At 35.6% G+C, this 21,594-nt stretch overlaps 3 protein-coding genes across 5 annotated transcripts in view; 1 reads left to right on the top strand and 2 right to left on the bottom strand.

Annotated features, from left to right (window-relative positions):
- LOC139814414 (uncharacterized) overlaps positions 1–21,594 on the bottom strand; it is a 68,931-nt gene that overhangs the window by 7,706 nt on the left and 39,631 nt on the right. The window contains exon 1 of one of the 3 annotated variants that reach the window (XM_071780662.1): positions 11,283–11,450. The exons of the other annotated variants lie outside the window; for them this stretch is intronic. Coding sequence (XP_071636763.1) covers positions 11,283–11,299 — 17 coding nt within the window. The 5' untranslated portion in view covers positions 11,300–11,450. Of the gene's footprint in view, positions 1–11,282; positions 11,451–21,594 lie in introns of those variants that run through there. 3 annotated transcript variants of the gene reach the window in all.
- Positions 12,659–15,557, top strand: LOC139814418 (uncharacterized). The gene is made up of 3 exons (XM_071780669.1): positions 12,659–13,068; positions 13,430–13,699; positions 13,794–15,557. Exons 1-3 carry the CDS (start codon positions 12,953–12,955, stop codon positions 14,008–14,010), a joined length of 603 nt encoding a protein of 200 aa, XP_071636770.1. The 5' UTR covers positions 12,659–12,952; the 3' UTR covers positions 14,011–15,557.
- Sce (E3 ubiquitin-protein ligase Sce) lies at positions 15,533–18,954 on the bottom strand. The gene is made up of 4 exons (XM_071780656.1): positions 18,496–18,954; positions 17,575–17,950; positions 17,135–17,437; positions 15,533–16,999 (listed from the first exon to the last, which is right to left on the bottom strand). Exons 1-4 carry the CDS (start codon positions 18,736–18,738, stop codon positions 16,782–16,784), a joined length of 1,140 nt encoding a protein of 379 aa, XP_071636757.1. The 5' UTR covers positions 18,739–18,954; the 3' UTR covers positions 15,533–16,781.

Below are 21,594 nucleotides of genomic sequence, written 5' to 3'. Positions count from 1 at the left end.
ATACAAGTGGCGCGATCGGTCCGGCAATTTTGCATCACTGGTTGGCGAGTTTAACTGCGTAAAGAAACAAAAAAGAAGTAGAAATCGGCAGAGAGGAATGAATTCGCGGCAATGGTGGCCGCTGGAACGACATCATCGATTCCGCGCCGTGTCAACCTTATATAGCACCGGCATTCCCTTACGGCTCATTAAATTCACAAGGCACTGCCAAGAAGGAACGACACTGGCGGAGCAGACAGAGACGCGGAGGAGAAAAAAAAGGCCTGGGGAACGAGAGCCGCGGAAAGAGGTGGATGGCCACCACATGCCCAGGCAGGCATGTCCTTAAGTTCCAGGCGGATCTTGAATGGAGGGAGCACGGAAGTAACGAGCGACATACTTCTTGCCGTGCCGTTTGCACCGAGGGGTAATGACGGGCGCGGAAGGGGAACGTCCAATAAGACGTATTAGCGTGAATGACTCTCGTTAGGAAGAGCCGTAATAACTTTACTTCCTATATAATCAGAGAGACCCGCTTTGATCCACGCAATCAACACGCGCGCCATGCTTTATCATCCTAGAATTAGTTTAACCATTAAAGTCGCGCGGTACGCATTATTAATTAATCCGAGAGGTCTGAGAGATTTAATCGCCAATTAGTAATACTGTCCACGCGCGGCGATCTAGATTGCGATCACGAATGATATAGCGGGAAAATTCCAATAACTTTTACGGCGCGATGTATGCGCGATAGTTTTTGAAAATATCTCAAGTGATATATAATTAATCTCAAGTTATGTTAGATTTGTGCGTGTGTGTCTGTGTATGAGCTCAGATTAAATTAGATAAAATTTAATTATAATTTAAAATAAATCTAGCTCTTTTTAATGATATAGAAATATATATTTTAGATCATAATTCCAATTTCTCTACCTCAATCCCAACTCTATGTAGTTCAACAATTAAAAACTATTGTATTGTGGAATCTTTTGCATTGTTTTATAAAAATATCATTAAAGATAATTATTAAATCGCTATAACGAAGTCAGTTGGCAGGAGAATCAGATCAATTAGAATCGAACTTGTCCTTTATAGCTGTATCATATTATACTTCTTGTGCTTGTATAAAATGAGATGTCATCTTAAGCGCAAAATAATTAGACGTTAGAGAAAAAGAAAAGATAAAAGATACAAAAAGTTTAGTTGTAAAAAATAAATCTTATTAGTTCCCAATTAGGGAAAAGCAAACGGAAAAACGAGAAGATTTATTGAACATGAAATAACGCAAGCCACAGCAGACTTAGGCTCCCTTGGCTATTGTTTCGGTCACGTAGCCCTTTCCGCCGTCTACGCGGAAGGAGCTCGAGTACCTCAAGTACATAATCTCACGCATTGATCCTTTGTCTCTAAGGATCGAGGAGACCAAGTTCCAACTTGGAAGGTTGCCTTCCTCGAAGCTGGAAGCTGAGACTTCGCCAAAGCGAATCTCTCTGGCAGGTATTCTGCGCCGCCAGACGCGCTAATTGGCGCAGTTACATGCTCGCGGAGACATTTCTCTAATTAAATTGGATTATTACGCGAGAGCCATAAACATTACGTTATCACGGTATTAACATTGCTCTATCGCGAGAACATGACGATCATTTCATTAGCGTATCGGTGCGTGCGTTAACTTGTTACTGTCGCTTTAATCGTAACTTTGCAAAAAAAAAAAACTTATTTGTCATCAAGTCAGAACGATCAGCGCAAACTCGTTCTAAATGAATGTGGACATTCCGGATACTGGAATCCTGAATAAGCTGTATAATTGGCTTCAATGCGGGCCTAGATCTGGACCTAGACTTGAAGTCAGACCTAGCTTTCTCGCGTAACACAGCGTTTGCTAAGTTAAGAATTTTGTTACCAAATTCAAGGGACGACGTTTAGTAAACAATCCCTCACCGACTTCTTGTACATTTGTGTAAACTTTTAACTGATAAAATAAAATAGCTACCAAAGAATTTCATGAAGATATATTATGTACAAAAATGGCATTATAGTTATCTTTATAATTTTCTTTTAAATTTTCTGACACAAGGGGAGAAAGAGAGATCTAACGAAAAAATGTATAGTAAATAATATTTCTTTTTTTTAGTAATTTAAAATTCCAAATTGGCAATATTAAACTAATGGGTTTTGTGCGTCTCTTTAGATAAAATAGTTTAAAAAAAAAAACGGAATTTTCGGCGCTAATTATTTCATATCAAAAGTGGACTAATGCGTGTATCAGCGTTAAGGTAACTGTTAACGTTATTGTTAACATTAATGTCAATCAATAGATTAGTAATATGATTGAGATGAATTCTTGTTGCTGTCGCGTCGTTCAATTTATTCTAATTTCATTGAAAAGTGCAAAGCATGGTTAATAAAGTTTCCTACAAAATTACGAGATAGTTGTATTACTAAATAAGAGCTAATATAAAAATATACAGGTACAAATGTGAAATGCAACGTTATACAAGTGCAGTAAATAATACTGCATTTATCTGCTGGTACTCTATGTATTACAGTAGTTATCCCTTTATAAAGAATGGTCCATCGAACAAGGTGCAACGCAGGCACCTTGTTGTATACGTCGGGAACGTGACGAGCGTGAAGAACTGTTTTAACGGAGTACCTTATACGTCGGCGCCGATCATACGAGGAAGTGTGAACGATCTCGAGAATCTCGTTCTCACGCGCACCATTTTCCATTCTGTTCGAGCTTCCGCCTGTTCGCACGCAGGTGCGATCACATTCTTTTGATTATTGCGCAAGAGACTACGATAAGGAAAAATTATGAAGCTATACAGTAATGAAATTAGAGATGAAATTAGTCGCTAATTTAATAACAAAAGTTCACTGCATTGATTAATGAATTTTCAACAGTCCTTTCAGTTCAGTAAGTTCAGAGCAATAAAGATACAACAGATATACCTATCCTAAGTAATAATCTCGAAAGCAACTGTCAATTAAACAAGTTGTTAATTAGATGTTTAAATTACAGAATTTACATAGAAATATCATTATTAGGCTACCGATATCTTCTCTATTTTATTGTAAAATTAAACAGTAAAACCAAAATATCAACTACAATTCAACAGAAAGCTAAGAAAACAGCATTACTAAGAAAATTTCAGAAAAACACCTTTAAAAAAAATTTGTGTGCATTTTTTTTTGTAATTCAACCAAATGAAGAAATCGGTTGCTTCTTTCCATATTACAATTATAAATTGGCGTAAAATACGTAAAGTAAAATTTATTATTTTTCTTTTTATTTGTTTTTTATTCTTGTTTGTAATATAATTTTAAGCGACAAATATGTATACGAGTTTGCTCATTGGATCGTTGGCGCACTTGGAGCAACGCGTGAGAGAGAAAAGGGAAAAAATATCTGCCTAGAACAGTGCAAAACCCATCGCTCAGTCGAGCACGTGTCCTTTGATAGATTGAAAGAAGAAACATAAAGAAATTCTATTACCAACCTGGAGAGTTTCTGTGCGCATTCTTATTACAGCGGTCATCCAGTAGTAGAACCTTCGAATAATCGCTCGTTAATTTTAATAATCATTATTTTAACGTCCAATTACTTTCATTTTATTCAAGCATTCGAATTGATCTGAATTAAAGATTCCTTGTACTAGTTATTTTGTCCCAATCGGTTTTATCTCTTCAAAAGATGTTATTACGTTATGAAATATCAATAACAGAAAAAGTTGATAAAAAATCTTAACATAGCATTGATATCTCTGAAGTAATTGCTCAAGTTCTGAAGTGCTGTGTCGAGACAATATCGAGAGAACAGAAAAATACATTTTTTAAATATATTTTTATCGATTGATGGAATATTCTTATGTCCAACTATAATAATAAAAAAATGTACGCAGAGAAAATGTTGCATAAAGCGCATTCTGCATTCGATCGATCGACCGCGCACGATCCGCGGCCGTTAATCGATAATATCGAGCAGCGAAAGCACAATAGGAAGAAGGAGGAAGAAAGCAACGATAAAACGAGACCAGTCTCGGTCTGAGGAAGAATATCCGCGCCATAAAGAGACGAGAATGTAAAGATGTTGAGTCTGAACTCGAAGTTAGCCAGCCGCGTCCGAAAGATTCCGTTCAATATTTTTTCTTCCTCCGCTGCTTTCTTCTCGCCGTCTTCTCTTATTTGTCCCAAGAATCTCTTTTGTCCTTTTCATTCTTTTTTTTTCCTTCTCCAGGTTCTCTACCACGTAACTTGTGCTCCAATCGAGCCGCACTCGGCGCGGGAAAAAAAAATACACAGAAAGAATTTGAGCAGTGGACTGTCTATCTGGCTCTGGTTAGCTAAATTGCCGCTGTCTGACTCATCAAACGTATCGAAGCGATTGACTGAGTAATTGATTGTTATATAAGTGGCCTGAAAATTATACAGCAATTTATTTTTATTCCGTTTGAGTTTATTTTCCAATATGTTTTTTAAAAGAATATGCATTCGCATATAGAAATCTGCAGTCTAATTATAAGATTCACACGATATATGAACGTTTATGCTGTAGTTTTTGCAATATTACTTTTAATAATTAAACACAGAAGAGAGAGAAAAAGAGAGAACATGGTAAATTTCGTACAGAGAGATTCTCGAATGCTCATGTTATTAGATACGTATAATCTAATTACGCGGTCGGAAATCTGTACAATGCCTAGAGGTCCAGACTCAGATCGTTAATTTCGCGCTAAGCCTAACCCTGTCATTACGTATCTTCGGCAATAAACTTTGATTATACGCTTCGCATTGAGGAGGAACTCGAAAAGAGGTAAAAGAAAGAAAGAAGAGATGCGAGACACCGTTATCACCGATAATGGGAGACGTGTATGCGGTACCAGCTTCGGAGGATTGTTTCTTTCTACCATCTTGGAACCATGCAAGTTCGAAGATTGAAAGTTTACGGAAATAAAATTTTTATCTCCTTCTCTTTCCTAGAAGATCTTTACGCTTTTATTCTGTCATTTTATCGTTTAGAGAGACATAACTGAATGTAGTATTCATATAAATAAGTTTTTTAAATAAGTCAATCTTAAAGTTACAATAAATTCATATACACAAGAAATATAATAAAAGGAAGAATTAACAATTATAATTGAAAGAATAATTTTTGCATTGTTTTTTTTTTTACAAAAAAATAAAGTTTGAAAAAATAAGAAAAAATTGCCATTATATAATCATATATAAATGTAATAATCGTAGATATATAAAATATTATATAATCAAATCACAATTTTACTTTTTGCAAAAGAACAATGCAAAAGTTATTTTTCTAATTGTTTTTCAATTCTTCTTCTTATTGTTTTTCTTATATATATGAACAGAGATTATACAAGTGAAAGAGTGTATTAAATATGGACATATTTTATATATAATTATATATAAAAACATTTTACCCGGGATTATGAATCGAAGGCACATGTTATTAATGCGTGCAGATAAAATAGCCGAGGAGAATCGGTTAATTCGCAATTAAGCGATAGAAAGATATTAATGGTTATTAATGGTTATTAATCGATAACCTTCTACGCCACTTCAACCTAACCTATCGTTTTGCGGTCAATTGACTTCTATTACGTAAAAACATTAACAGGATTTCCATAGCGGCGATTTGTCGATCGCGACGGTTCAACAATCTCTCAAGAGATGTACTGAAGTATCTATCAAATGGCACTAATGGCCCTAGTGCTATGTCAAGCCGCGCGTGCGAGTCGAGTGCGTGCACACGCATAATACTTGAGTACGCGCACGTGCTCATATCGAACGGTCGTTCAGGAACAACCTATTGATGCTTATTAAATCAATGTCAACGACCAGGATTCAAATAACCTCGAGTTACGAATTACTACAGTTTATTCCTACAAAACAGCATGGCAATCGTTTTCTCGTTAAAATTACCAATCACAATTAAGCATATATTGTATCTCGAGAGAATTTCGAGGCAAATAAAAAGTATTTTAATTGCATATTTCGACGAAAGTGTTCTGCAACGATTTTTCGTTCAAAGTTGAATGAATCGCGCGCATAAAAAATATTGTAACAAAAAAGAAATTTTCATTTGTATACACACAAATTTGAGTTGTATTATTAATTCCAGGTATTGTGTAGCAAAAAGGAGATTTGCATTTGTAAATTTGAGTTGTATTGATTCTAGATTTCTTGCAAAATTTCAAAGCAAAATGTAAAACCGCGTTGTTCCAATCGAATATCAATGACGGGGGATTTCGTGCAGAAATTTCGTGGTTCCGAACGATCCTATGTAGGTGCTAGAGAATATCCGTCTACTTGCTCGAATGGGAATATTTACTCGGTTGTTTCCCACCATCGCCTCGCTTTGAGACTGCTGAAATATTCATGAGCGAACTAGCCGAACGAGCGTGTCGGACGCGCACTCCGAACGAATCCGCAGACTCCGCGCTTCTTCCCTTTCCATCCATATCGACTCTTTGACCTCAGCACCATTCTGCATAACGGTGCATCGGCCTGGACGTTTGCCTATTATGTCACTACATTCGTATAAGGATGTTGTATATGCCATAAGTTCAAACCCAAACAGAAGTTCCGCGAATTTTTCCGCGGCGACGATCAATCTTTGCGGTGAGAAAAGTGCGATTCGCGTCCTGACGATTCGCGACTTGATGAGATCTCAGCCGCAAGTTTTACTTACGCGCGTGTCCCATAAATAAAATATGGGAAAATATAGGCAGCGAACGAAGGATATTAAATTGAAGAGATTTCGTGTTCTCTTTGAAATGCACATATAAAAGAGAACGGTACAAAATGATAATCGTGCGTATATTCCACAAAATCTTAGAAAGCGGTATTTGAATCACGCGCGTTTATATAAATTGGAATGTTTCTCGAAACAAGTCTACCGCCTGTCGTCATCGTTTACCGTCATCATCGCGATATCTCCGTACGCGCAATAACGTTATCGCTGCAGGATTAATTTAATCCTGCGTATCAATGAAACGCAGACGACGTAGTACATGCGATACATCGTCGAACATTCGCAGACGCAGTCGTAGTCCGCAATTATTTCTGTAATACGTAGGAGTATCGTTTTTCCTGGAGCCTCGTGCGTGCGATAATTCTATACCAGGTCATATTATTTGCGATTCGTTCCATGTGAGGAGAATTTCTGTGTTTGCATCGTCATGCTGTCTCTGATGTTCGCTGCATCCGCGCAGTCCGCTTTTACCACCGACTAATTGCCATTAATTACTGGACACGATTACACGGGAGAAAGAACAGCCATCGTGCCTAGATGAAGGTAACAAAATCGTGAAGATTCTGATTTTTTGTTACATAAAAAATCTCTGTATTTCTGCATTCTTACATTTTAGTGATCAAACGTACATTGATGTTAGATATAAATCATAACGTTTTTAAACTTTATAACTAAATTCGATTCCTACATACTGAAACGTGTGAGAGACATGGGAAAGTAGAAGGCAATAACGACGACGACAATCAGACAGAAGAAGTGGAAGAGATGATCGAAACATTTAGGATCGACAAAAATGTATACGTATTCGTGTTACTCGCGTGCCGATCGGTGCTCACCGTTAGATACGCATTTACGATCTTATTTATGCGTCTGCTTATACACACGTCGCAGGCAGCACGTATACGTATGCGCCGGGCACGTAATATATGTCGTCGGCCCAATCGAAATACCACCCCATGTTCTATTCACTCCTCTTTTACTATCGAGGGTCTCCTAACCCAACAAATAAACCTGCTGTCTGGAAATGATCTCAACCTGCTCGTTTTCATTCTCGCTTTCTTTAACAAGCTTTTTAACTCTGATTGATCTAATTCTGCCAATTACCTTCAATTAATTTTAGCGATTTAATAATAATCTTTAATATTTTTATAACAAGAAACAGTGCAAAAGATTCCACGATATGATAATTTTTCATTAGAAACATATAGCTGTTAAATATTAAACGATGAAATTTAAGCCAATAGCCCTTGAGTGAAATAATATTTTATTATTTTTAACTACCTTGTGTGTCAAAATTTATTACTCTCACAAAACAGTATTATTTTAACTTTATCGGTTTAGTTAAATTAACGACATATATTTTTTAGTAGTAATGGCAACCTATAGGAATAATTAAAAATGACTCAAATTGAATATAATTTGATACTACAAATTTGACAGTGCACATATAACGAGATAAAAGGCAAATTTCTTCGTGCGCGTTAAGTGCTCCCTTTAATATTTTACGTGCGTTCGCACATTTTTACGGAGTATGTTTCGTCTTATAAACAGGATAGTACCAGCATGGATATAACTTCCATTTATATCGCGAGGTCATCCCGCTCGAAATCCACTCGTGTTCCTTAACGAAGGAGCGTGAAGATACTGAAGGTAATTAAGAAAGCCCGTGTGTCGCGGATTGCAAATTACAGGGAAAAACTTGGCGCATCGCGCGAAGTTTCCGTATAATAGTCCCGCGATGGGGGATGTTTATGCCCTTGACATGCACGGCGCGCGCGAAAAAAAAAATGAAACGCGCTCCGCACGTTAACGGCGCGCCTCATACAGAGGTTTCTTCGGGTTTATGCACTTGCACCACCTTCCCTCTCTCGCTCATTTTTTTTCCCCCTCGCGCGACGACGCCCAGTCTCTTCCACCCTCTGTATAGTCGGTAGTGATTAACACACGAAGCGGATGGTGCCCTTACCGGCGATTGCCCGCGCGGAGAAAAATGACGCGAGCGAGCGCGCGCAGCAGCGCGTGGACGACCCCTGACAAAAAGGAAAGAAGGAAATGCACTTGTACCCCCCCTTGTATAATGCCAAATTGCACGGCCTCTCGGAAATTCGTCGCGTCGATATAAAGTGTATAGCTCCCGTCGGATATTAGCTTGAAACGGCGCAACGTCACGCTACACGCGAGAATTTTTATTCGCTATTTAGCCAAAACGATGATATCGTGGAACAGATTTTTTTTAATACTTGGAAGTAATAAAGCGCGGCGTCGTTTGATGTTATACGAAGGGATTGAATATTTCTCGTAACATTTCAGTAAACATGACACTGTTAAATTCGTTGTGTCAAATTATACTCAATTCGAGTCATTTTTAACCATTTTTATAAATCGCCGCTGCTCCTATTCAATATGTTGTTAATTTAACTATGCCAATGGAGTTAAAATAATAAATTTCAACACACATGGTATAGTTGAAAATAACAAAATGTTATTTAACTCAAAGTATTAGTTAAAATTTTACCCTTTGATATTTAACTGGAAAGTAATACGAGAATTTTTATTCGCTATTTAGTTGCCGAACGATATCGTGAAAAAGATTTTTTTTTATACTCGGAAGTAATAACGAGCGGTGTCGTTTGATCGTTTATACGAAAGGGTTGCAAATTGAAAACTTCTCGTAACATTTCAGTAAGGTAATACGTTAAAAGCGTATGAGCGGTCGCTTTTCTTTTTCATCCGGCGTTTTATTTCATCCCGTTCTCGCATTATTCCGGCAGTATATTCGCGAATTGTTTTCTTATATTTCTTCCCGACATTTATATGTACCGTTGTTCGCCGCACGATTGAACACGATCATTTCACTTCGCTACCGTATTATCGATATTAAACCGCCGAACCTGCGTTCATTGAACGTCACCACGCTTTATTACAGTGGATCATCGGACCGTGACGGCTGATCGATGATGCGGTCGGTGATGCAATTGAAAGTACGATCGCACCGATCCTCGATCTACGCGTATAAACGTATAGCGTAAAAAAACGAAAAAAAAAACGTGGAAGCTTAATGACGATTTACGCATCGTGTAATTCGAAAGCCTTACAGCAAACAGCCTCGATCAATACTTTCTTGCGTTTGTCCGATTCCATTCCGAAGTTAATATTGACCGAACACTCCGACACGAGACTTCGAATTTGCATGATTCGCAATGTAAATTCAATAAGAGTGACTTGTAAATATTTGCAATAACTTCCTCGAGCTCTCTCGGACGTTACCGGATTAAAAACTGTCGCCTTAATACATCATATTCGCTATATTTAAGGCGATACATCCCGTGTAATAAAAGCTCCTGAAACTAACCATCTGTCTCGTTGCCCAGAGCCCGAAGAAAAAGAATGCAAGCGGAGCCAGGCGCAATAAAGATAAAAAGGAAGAGGGAAGAAAAAATGAAATGAAATGAACAAGAACGGAGCGAGACGGAAAGCGGGAACGGAGGGGAGATACGAGCCCGGCGTGGCCGAAGAGGCGGAAAGTCAATATTGCGCGCGATGGGATATACGTCGGAATTATTACTGTATTAAAATTTATCGGATATCGGAGGTGCGTCTGGGTAAACTTAATTCATCGTTTATGGGTTTCCGATATAGCCGCGTGCGTTTCGCAACGAAATCGCAACGAGATCGCGGACGAGATGGTTGCAATGGCGAACGAGCGAGGGGAGGAAGCTTTTTCCGCTCGCTCGAGATTTCAAGCTCCGATCGTCGCGCGAGGGTCACGTGCGTCTGACGACCGTCGAAATTCGATGAAATTTTCGAAGCGAGACGAATCGGAGATTAATGCCCCGCCTCGAATAACACGTTCCTCGCCTCGCACGCATTTAGTTCGCGCAGAAAAGGAGAAACTCTCGCGAATGGATTTTTATATTTCCCCCCCTAGATCACATATTAAGAGAATTTCGAATTAAGAGTTATGCCGGCAAGTCTAACCGGCAAAATTTTTGTACGTGTATACTGAAACGAGAGTATCTTTGTACAAACAACGTGATGAACATGTGAAACGTATAGGTGCAACAGGAAGCGTACGTGACGTTTGCGTTGACTACGCTTCGAACGTGCTTTAGAGAGATACATATAATGCGGGGAACGTTACTCGAACTGTCAATATCGAAGAAAATTCTGAGAATATTGTTACTATTGTTAGTAATGCGGGACACATAAAACATTTGGAAGAGTCATGTTTTTAATAAACTCATCTTATTCTGAGCATTTATGACTAATTGGTTGATTTTATCGTGTTATTATTTTTATAAATTACTCTTACATACGAGAATTTTATTTATATATGTATATATAGGAAGGAAACAACTTGCAATAAAGTTTTATTGAAATTCTTCACTCGGTATATATGCAAAATGCGTCAATATTTGATTAAATTAAAGTAATACTTTAACAAAATGGATTGAAAGGTAATCTTACTTTGAATTAAAAGATAATCTTCGTCAAAAGATAGTCTCAAAAATTAAATAGGAAATCTTACCTAAATTCTTTGCACATATTTTTCAACGATTTACGAAAACTCACAACGATAACGATATACTGTATTGGTGCGTTACAGCGAAAATGATTTTCGAAGTGATATGTTTGTAGAATTTGCACGACACCGAAGTACTGAATCGACACGAATCCGACGTAAACGAAACGAGCGCGCGACGACGACTGGACTCCGCTGAAACCGGACGAGTACCAGAGCGAGTACCAGAGCGAGCGGAGCCGCACGAAGTACGTCGGTGAGTACCGAAGGTGGCCGAAGTTTCATTTGAAAAGCTGATTGTCGCGAGCGATGCCGCGAGTCTTTCGTTTGTAAACCGGGCCCAAATAAGCGCTATGTAATAAGGTCTCCCTGTTTTTTAACCCTTTAAATGCGCAATTTTTCATAACATTCTGAGTATTTTTCTTAATTAAATAATGACTGCTTAAGGAATCCTAAAAAGACATTCAAAAAACTCTTCGTTACTGATTTGAACTCCTCCAAAGGGCAGGGGAACCCAGAAAAACCTTTCCATTCAAAAGAGAAAGAAAGGCCAGAGAAAGTTCTTTATAAATGTGCAAAGCCGGGCGTTTTCAGTTCGAACTTCATAAGAGAGAATACACAGAACATCGAAAAGTCACTTTGTATATATGCAAAGCTGTGCACTCTTAAGGATTAATTACTGATATAAATTTATATATCGGTAAAAAATTTTCCACATACAATATGTCGTATATAAATATATATAATTATATATAAAATATGTCGTCAGTCATATCGATTATCCAAAGTGAAGACACACACAACTTCCCAGTAATGGTACACGAGTGTATCTTTTTAAAAGAAGCTTGAAAAAATTCTATGGATTTAACGAAAGTTATTTCATATCAGAAGAGGCCGATAGCATCAAAAATTAATTTGTTTCTTTTTAATATATATTTAAATTTTTTTAAATATGTGTATATTTAATCATTTTTAAATATATTTATATGGTATTCCTATCAGGTATCGTTACTGCGATTATATTACAATTATATATAGAACGTATTGTATTACATTACAAATGGTAGCATTTCTCCTCGATTAACTTCATTAAAATGTTTGCATTGTACACGAAATATTGAGTTACATTAAATTAAATTAATGCCATTGTTATGATATTGCATCAACGAGCTATACTTGAAAATTAAATAAACCATATAACTCGATACAAAATAATCATAAAAAATAATGATTAATTAAAAGCATATTTAAGATTAACATCTAATTTAAGAAAGATATTTTATGATTAGCAATGTATAAAAGTGCTTTTAACCTCTGATATTGTTTACTTTATATATTTGAGCTTTCAAATAATTTTATATAATTTTCAACACTGTATTTTTTAAATAGATCCTTTGGAACTATATATGTATATATTTCTTTTCCATAAAGCAACCTCAAAAGTCAACTCCTAAAATATTGCACAATACTTAAAAAACACGTTGTATACGGTTCAGCCTGCATATCTTCTACTAATGGATTATTAAATATGATCATGATTGATGAACAAAACAATAACAAAAACTCAGGACACGTATAATACGATTTATTCCTATAAAATATATTTATCGATTTGTTGAAATTTTCAAGTGATTTCCTGCTTACTGGATAATACATTCCAACGACTTATTATCAAAATGCACAAGCAACACAAAATAAAATCTCATAAAAAAATGTCTAAAAACCGTCCTAGTAAAATCTCTGTAAAGTCCAATAACCTATCCTTATCGACTTCAAACGTCAACAGCACTGCGTGAGTAATATTAACGAACCTACGAAAATAGACAAACAAAAATTGTCTAATACACGATTTCGCAAGTTCTTATATAAAAACCGAAATCATAGTAATAGCAATTTTTTTTAAGTACAATCCACTAAATAAGTTTTTATTAACTGCAATAAGCAATTTCGTCTCTCCGAATCAAACGCGAGTTTTAAAAGAAAAATAAACAAGAAAAAGACATATATTCCAAAGTGTGGATTATTTTTCTCATGTAATTTAATCTTATTTATATGAAAACAATCTAGAGCTCACATAATGAAATAATTTTTATCACCCAAATTTAATTATATTTTACTTAATTTTATAATCACTTTTTAATTTTTCCTTTCGGATGTTCCATCAGGAAGTCAAAATGTATGCTTTCAACGATTTCATTAGCGACACCAAATAAAAATTACAAATCATCTATGACGGTTAAGAAGGCACAATTTAGCACAAAAGCGCCTAAAAATGCGGCAGTGCATTTTGGAAATTTTTATGGTCTTTGGGATGATGTAGGAAAAACATATTGTAATAATCACTTCAATAACCGTCTCATAAAAGAAGAAACAGCGATTAAGAGACCACACCGATTAGAGTTCACCAGGCAGATGGTGAACAAGTAAAACATTTTTTTCGCTGTAAACATAGTAATCAAAAATATTTGTAAATTGTTCCGAAAAAAAACTTTTAAACGAGAGATTCCCCTTTGCCAGATTGGAGAGGGCAACTGACGCGGAAGATTACATGCGACAAGTGTCGGTTCTTCTAAAGAAGACGGTAGAGCCGCCCGACTTTAGATTGAATCAACTTCCATCTAGAAATTCAATTCCTAACGGAAGTCGAAGCTCCTCGGATTATCCACTCTGGTACAAGGAGCCTCATAAGATATCGTTAGTGTTCTCAAATCCTATCGCTCAACTTAAAGCATGATTAGTGTAATTTAGTTACCAAAAATTAACGTGTGTATCGGCAAGAAACTTTAATAAATAATTAGAAATGAAAGGATTAAGAAAATGAAACTTAAATATTAACACCCCATGGCAGATATATAAATTTATCAAATTCAAATATTGAAATACCATCGAGTGTCACCGAGGATTACCTAATTCATATAGCAGTACATGACTATGTTTTCATTTTTATTTAAAAAAATGTGAAGTATATTGTTTTCTGTATTTTACTTTCTTCGAGACGATTTAATTTGATTTGGACATTGTTGTAACTATTAATAAAGATTAATTGAAAAATACATCTTTTATAATTACTATTACTTTTAACAATAAAACCGTACAATAATCTATTCTTTTTTCTTGAAAAATAAAAAAACATAGTAATTAATGTTATAACGGCACATAGATTGAGCATTCAAGTTGTAAACCGCGAGACTTCCCTTTCGGTATTCATCCTGACGCGCTAATTAAGAACCGTAGTCATTAGTTTGCATGTTATACCATAATTAAGCGCTGCCGGACTATTACGAATCCCGTTGCTGGAATAATTAATTAGGTCTAGAAGAATCAGAGATATACACGTGAAAACATAGTTAGTCTAGGTTTTAAGTGACAAACGACCGGAAATTCTCTATGTGCAATCACAGTCGTATTTTTTCGCTTCTCCGATTGTTTCTACATAAAATCTGCGACGTATAATAAGTAAATACATACGACGTATAATAAAATTAATATTTCTAGTAAGAAAAACATAAAAAAATAAATTAATATAATTAGAAAATAGTCTTACGCATCTTGTTTCCGAAAAACGAAGGCTCATATTATCAAAGGCCCGACATACGTATTGTTTTCGCTTCAATGAAAATCCAAGGGGAGAATACACGGTAGGGTGGTACTTATCGATTATTCCGTCCACCGGCGTAAAGACGAATTCCATGTATCTTTAACGAAAGCGAACACATCCAACCGCCGAACTGGGGAAGCCAGAATCGCGCGTTCAGAAGTGTTTGTTTTATTAAAAGCGAATCCTGTGTGAGTAGACCGAGAAATATGCTAACTTTAACTTTAAATCGCAATCATGTAAAGTATACGGCGATTCAAAGCAATAACACGAGTTTTTAATACCCACTTTTAGTATTTAACCCTGTTATCGTAAATTCTTTTAATCGTCTATATATATAAATATACACCCGCAAAAGGAATTAACATGCAAATGCGAATGTAATGCTATTTGAATATCTGAAAGCTATCATCTTCATATTTATCTGTCTTACATTATTCGTGCGTAGAATCTTGGAAGATAATTTAAATACAAACACGATTATGCAATCGAGTTTATATATAGATATTTAAAAAAGGTTCAAAGAATTTGAAAACATATAGCGATATAGCGCTTATAAAGATAGATAAAAATGTGCCTGTGTAGAATCAGTTATCGTACTCACATTTTTTTTTTTTTTTAGATTTATGTCCTTTTCAAACCAAACAAGTAGACATTCTCATATATGTACATAGATTTATTCTTTTTCTGCAAACTATACAGCATGGTCCACGTGATTGAGAATCATGTAAATAAATTAATGACTATTAAGACCATTGAATGATGGAACAACATGAATACGCGTGAATGTAACATATATACCCTTTATAAACGTACGTAAAACTCCTGTAGATATTACTTTGTATGATGTGAAATGGTAATTGCAATTCGAATTTATAGTTTCATTTGCATACACATTTGTCAGCTGTTGCAGTTCAATTTGAATTTAAGCGACAATCGTACATCCTGAAAGCCGTGTGTCCACTCATGAATATATATTAAGTCAGCGCTAACCGACAGCCATTTTTCAATAAATTTATTTAGTTTCCTTCAAAATTTTGAAAATGTTTTTTCTAATGCAGAAATTACTGTCAGCGGTGATTCTATGGTAAAAGATCAAGTTTCTGATAAATCTTTAAAGAGTTTAACCTGAACGTGATATGAACTTCGTTCAAAAGTTATTAACATAAAAACTGAGACACTTGAAGATGGACTGATATTTTAATGCATATTCGATAAATCAGAATGTATAATGTCGATATACGATTGTTTAATTATTTATAATACAACATAATGCAAATATTAAAAGAAAAAAAGATTTAATTATTGTCCCAAATTCCTATCACTCACTGAATTTTAATCGTTTATTATTGACATTAATGATATGAGTTACTGTTTTGATGGTCCCTCGATACAATTAATTAATGGACAGTAAGGCAATATACAAAATATTGCAAAAATTATCATTGCATTTTCTTTTAGGCACAACATCTAAAAATTTCAAGTTTGCCATTTCAAAAAATATAAATCTCATTTTAAAATAATAAAAAATTTACATGTAAATGTAACAAGGAAATTAAACAATATATTGCATCTTTCGAACGACGTAATATCGGGACGTACAATGCCGCTTAAATCAGTTTCATAAGTTTAGTTTCATTAGTTGCCCCGTTCAATTTTTATCAACAAAACCATTATTGGCAACCAATTTTAAAGATGTAAAAATTGCACCATTGTCGATGATTATGAATATTTCCGTAATGTTGAATTAAACTGAAAGCGTGGAAATACAGTACAATACAACAACGATATATATTTTCTATACTCGATATATTTTACTATATTCCACGCAATATGAATGATAATTCTTTCCTTTCTTCGAAGTATGGCGCAATTAGCTCTCAATCCGATTGATACTTTTGAGGCCTTCCCTAGGTCTTCTTCCATGAGTAGTACATTTCCAAGGGTCGATTAACACGCCAGAATTTATCGTTCACTTGCCGTAACGTTTGTGAGCCACTTAGCACCACAAGCTGCCCGGGTGAAGGCGCGATATAGATACAGAAATTTAATAGCCTATCTGATTCCGACAATTCGGTATCCAAATCTAACGTTAAACGCATTGCCAAATATTTGCTCAAGTGGTCCACTGCAAAAAGAAATAATTCGTTACTGAAAAACAAATTCTCATTTTATAATCTAATGTGTATTTATAATACTTTTACAGTTTTGTTTAATATACAATTGTTTCTCTTTTTAATTATATATTTGCGAAATATCTCACCTGTGGCATTTGCTGTTGTTTTTATATAGCGAATACTGTTCTCCTTCAATGCTTTTATTAAAGAATTGTCACCTGCCATCTCTGTAGGATGTGGTTTGAAGACAAGTTCAATTTCGTTAAGCATCAAAGGTTCACTGGGACCTTCACCTTCCGTGTCAACCATGGAATCGCCGCCGCCAGTCTCAGCCTCCGCGCTAGAGGAATCATTCTCGGAATTTTGAAGGCTTTTCTGCCTTTTCGACGGTTTTGGGATTTGATTCGCGGGATTTGGTGACGGTGTGGTAGAGTTTCTAGATGTCGTTCCTAAATAAACACATATAAAATAACTAATATAATAAAAATTATAAAATTATTTCAGGTTGATACAATCTCAGTAGAAACTGTCAAGCTATTTGTATATTGAGAAGTAATGAAGTTGATACTTGGAGAACTAGTCATACCTCCACTATTCAAAGGTCCCGTTGCACTCTGAGAGGAATCACTTTGATTCGCCATATTCGTAGACGGATTTGGTGTTGTAGGTGCGCTAATATTTGGTGTATTGTTGTAAGACGTTGCGTTGCTCGCATTCTCAGATTCGTTGGCATTTTTTCTGGAACGTTGCGGACGATTTTGACTTTGTAGCTTAATGCCCTCCGTAATAGAGTTAACGAGCGCGGCCTGCGAATGCGACTTATTCAGTTTAGCCAAAACTCGTTCCTGATGAGCTTCGTACTCGTCTCTGCTCGGATAGATTTTCGAGATTAGCAGATCAAAGTTTGGATCCGGTCTGAGAGATCTTTTGGAAACCAATTTCTTCCTGCACGTAGGACATTCCTGTAATTAACATTGCAAATGTATAAAAATAGTTTGTTATGGGCGCACAAACAAATGCCTCGTGTTCCAATATGAAATGAATGGAATGTATTTATAGAAAAACAGTATTAATTTCCATAAGAAATACTTAACTGCGTTATGTAATGTCACGACCATAAGACTCTTGCAACAAATATAATTTCAACAAGTAACAAGGGCTTTGAGATTACAATGGAGTGGTTGACAGTGTATAAGTTAACGTTATATCGCTCTTTAATAACTAATATCATCATCAGCAATGCATAAGAGTTAAATCAAAATAATCTCACGTTCTCCGGTGAGAAATGTAGTATAATTTTGTTACTGCACATATAGTGACATATATGACTACGTTTACGTGAATAGAGTAGAACCGGGCGAATGACACACGCACGTTGCGTTGTTTATATCATGTACGAAAAGATTTTCGGGCAAATGCAAATTGCGCATCTCGTGGGAAAATGTGGAGCGGTATTATCCGCAGCGTTGTGTAAATATATGTTCGCCGCTTACGTCGAAGCACGTACTTTGTTACCGCTCCGTAAAGCCGTGATAATACAGTCGGAGCAAAAACGGTGGAGGCACTCCTTGGTGGTCATGGTCTTCTTCAGCATGTCCAGGCAAATGGGGCACATGAGCTCGCTGTGCAGGCTCCGCGGACTGACCGCGATCTCCGTGCTGTCGGTGATCGCGTCCTGCGGGGTGCGGTGCAGCTCGTAGAGCGACAATTCCCATGTTTTGTTGAGGCCGACCTGTTCCGCGGACGCCATCTTGGGATTACACACGGCGCATACGACCCATACACGAGAGACGTGGTGTCAGTATGTACCAAACAATCCGGACTGTACGCCGCGCACCGCGACCCTCGCTTCGCTCACCGTATCCAGTACTTAACTGGTACTGTACGGCGTACGCTTAAAACGGAGAAACACGCTCCATCACTTTGCCGCGCACGCGCATGTGCGCAGCGACACACGTGATTACCTTGACCAGACTTGTAGCGGAGAGAAGCGTGCCCCGCGTTTTGAATGGAACCCGTCCACTGGCGTCTCTATGTGCACAAACGTTAAACTACGTAGCCGGTGTCCACGAATATACCGACGAGATATTGTTACACTTCGTCGGTGATAAATATTTCTAATAAGTAACAACACGCTATAGGTTTTTTTTTGTTATTGCACTGAAGTGCATTCAAACTTCCCTTTTAGCTTTCATCAAATTTCAAAGAAATAAGTTTTTCTTGAATCAAGTACAGAGAGTGTATATACAGTAGATAATACACACCCGATAATAATCCATTTTAATAATTAAATTTTAATTTTAATTATTAAAAATTGAAATTTTATTAACCGGTCGAAAAATATATATCTATATAAATATAAATGTTCATATATGTTTCCTATCTCTATAATCTCTGTCCGTATATCTAGCAGAAAAATAATAAAAAGAATAATTTAAACATAAAGTAATAAAATTGCGATTTGATTATATTCTATATCCCTAATAGCACATGTAGATTATGAGAATGTTCGGAGGATACCGCAAAGTAAAGAATATATTATAGGGATAATGTTCTCAGTAAATTAGGTATTATTCTCAGTACTTTCATTATTATACTGTTAAGGATATAATCATATATAATCATATTTTATATGCGATTATTACATTTATATATGATTATATGTAGGCAATTTTTTCTCATTTTCTCAAACTTCATTTTATAAAAAAAAAAAAAATTGCAAAAATTATTCTTTTAATTTTAAATTTTTCTTATTATTTTTCTTTGTATGTACGAACAGAAATTATACAAGAGAAGGAAGGTCATATAATTATGTATGAAAGACTGTTTTCCAGGGATAAATATTTTAACAATATTCCTGATCGCAATAAGATGATATACAAAGTAGCTGCTAATAACTGTATCGCTTCTTGTGGGCCGATAGAGCGGGTGAAACTGAATAAGAAAAGTCTTTCACCGTTTCGCGATTTTCTTAATAATTAATAAGAAATTAATTAACAAGTGAATTATATAATTAGAAAGTTTATATAATTAGAAAGTTTGCTGTAAGTCATTCTGTTGATCGAATTAAATCGATAAAGTTAATCAGAGTCAAAATAATCTTTATTCGTAATAAATATATAATAAAACAAGCTTTTTAGCTTACTTGTTCCTATTACAATAAGATTAATACCCTCACTCAATTTTTTTTAGAATCATGTAGGATGGCAAGACCGTTTTTGCCAAGAACAGAAAGACGACTGTCCCACCAACAATTTATGATGTAAGTAAACATTCAAGTCGCATTTACCTCATTCAGCAACGCAAAAAATTCTGCTTGTTTTGATGAATAATTATTATGCGTAGCAGCTGTTAAATTATTAGAATTCAAATTAAGTTGTACAAGCTCTAATTGTTCTGAAAATCTTGAATATTATTAATTTTGGTGTTCACAAATGACATTAATAAAACGACGGTGTGTAAGAAAAGTCATTATCTGAACAAGACTAAATAAAATTAAGTTTTGCCACAAAAAGTTAATAATAAGCGTATGAATTACATTATCAAGAGACACACGGTAGTGTCTCACGCCAAGCGAGTTACTATTTACTCCACATTATATTGGCATTTAATATATCTATATATTTTATAAAGAATTAACCGCAGTATTTTTCTCTCTGTATAAATTCTTTTGTATGCTCTCTTCGTATCTCCTTTCATCCTCTTTCATATCGCCATTCTACGACTTTCCGCGTGGAACGTCTAAAGTATATATAAACAACTCTAAAATAATACATTTGGTATAAGAGCTAAATTTAGTACTTTAGGAAAAAAATGATTGTCTGTAGGATAATGGCTCATGCGTGGGCATAATATATGCATAACCACGGTATAAATAATATAACGGTATATAATTCCATGTAAGCTGGGGCGTAGGCTTGACCATTACTATGCACTATAGATGGATCTTCTCTTCGAGAGCGACTGAAGTAGGATCCATTCGCGAGCAGATCTAACGCGGCAAACTGGACCGACAAGACCCTCGTCTTTTTCTATTGACCCTAACTGTAAGAGATTGTAATTGCAGCTGTCCATGCAAGAGGGAGGGTTTCATCGCTTATTTCTGATGTCCCATTTCCATTCCGCGCGTTTTCTATCGTAAAAGCAGTTCTTGTCATGCAGCGTCTAATTCTTTAACGATGACAAAGATGTGAATTATATTTCATATAATTACATCCAATATTATCGAAAATATTCCTGTTGATCTGTTTTATTTTTTGTAATACTATAATCTGTTAAAATATTAAATTGAAATTAAAAGATCGAAAAAGCGGAAAATGTTAAGAAAAAATAATAATTCGATAGAAATAAAAAGAAATTTTTTTAATAATATACAAAGAATCTCGTTGCTAATTTAGAGAAATTATTCGTCAGCTAATTGTGATACTTAATTAAGACTTACTGATTGCAAAAAAATTTTCTCTCTTACATTGATTTGTCACGCGCTGTCTCTTATGATTGTTAATTAATTTTATATACTGAAAAATATGGAAGATAACGGTATTAGAAGATAACGGTAAGCATATTTTCGATGATTTCGGATTGATCACTGCTGAACAAGAATTTG

The sequence above is a fragment of the Temnothorax longispinosus genome, chromosome 6, assembly GCF_030848805.1.
Source record: "Temnothorax longispinosus isolate EJ_2023e chromosome 6, Tlon_JGU_v1, whole genome shotgun sequence".
Classification (NCBI taxonomy): domain Eukaryota; kingdom Metazoa; phylum Arthropoda; class Insecta; order Hymenoptera; family Formicidae; genus Temnothorax; species Temnothorax longispinosus.
This window is presented reverse-complemented; position numbering and strand designations above follow the sequence as displayed.

Bases quoted from the DNA above. Each gene is read 5' to 3' on its own strand.
- LOC139814418 (XM_071780669.1), top strand. From the start codon at position 12,953: ATGCACAAGCAACACAAAATAAAATCTCATAAAAAAATGTCTAAAAAC. The intron at 13,069-13,429 runs GTGAGTAATATT...TTTTCCTTTCGG, and splicing joins TCAAACGTCAACAGCACTGC to ATGTTCCATCAGGAAGTCAA. The intron at 13,700-13,793 runs GTAAAACATTTT...CCCCTTTGCCAG, and splicing joins ACCAGGCAGATGGTGAACAA to ATTGGAGAGGGCAACTGACG.
- Sce (XM_071780656.1), bottom strand. From the start codon at position 18,738: ATGGCGTCCGCGGAACAGGTCGGCCTCAACAAAACATGGGAATTGTCG. The intron at 17,951-18,495 runs GTACGTGCTTCG...TGTTAATTACAG, and splicing joins CTTTACGGAGCGGTAACAAA to GAATGTCCTACGTGCAGGAA. The intron at 17,438-17,574 runs GTATGACTAGTT...GTGTTTATTTAG, and splicing joins GGGACCTTTGAATAGTGGAG to GAACGACATCTAGAAACTCT.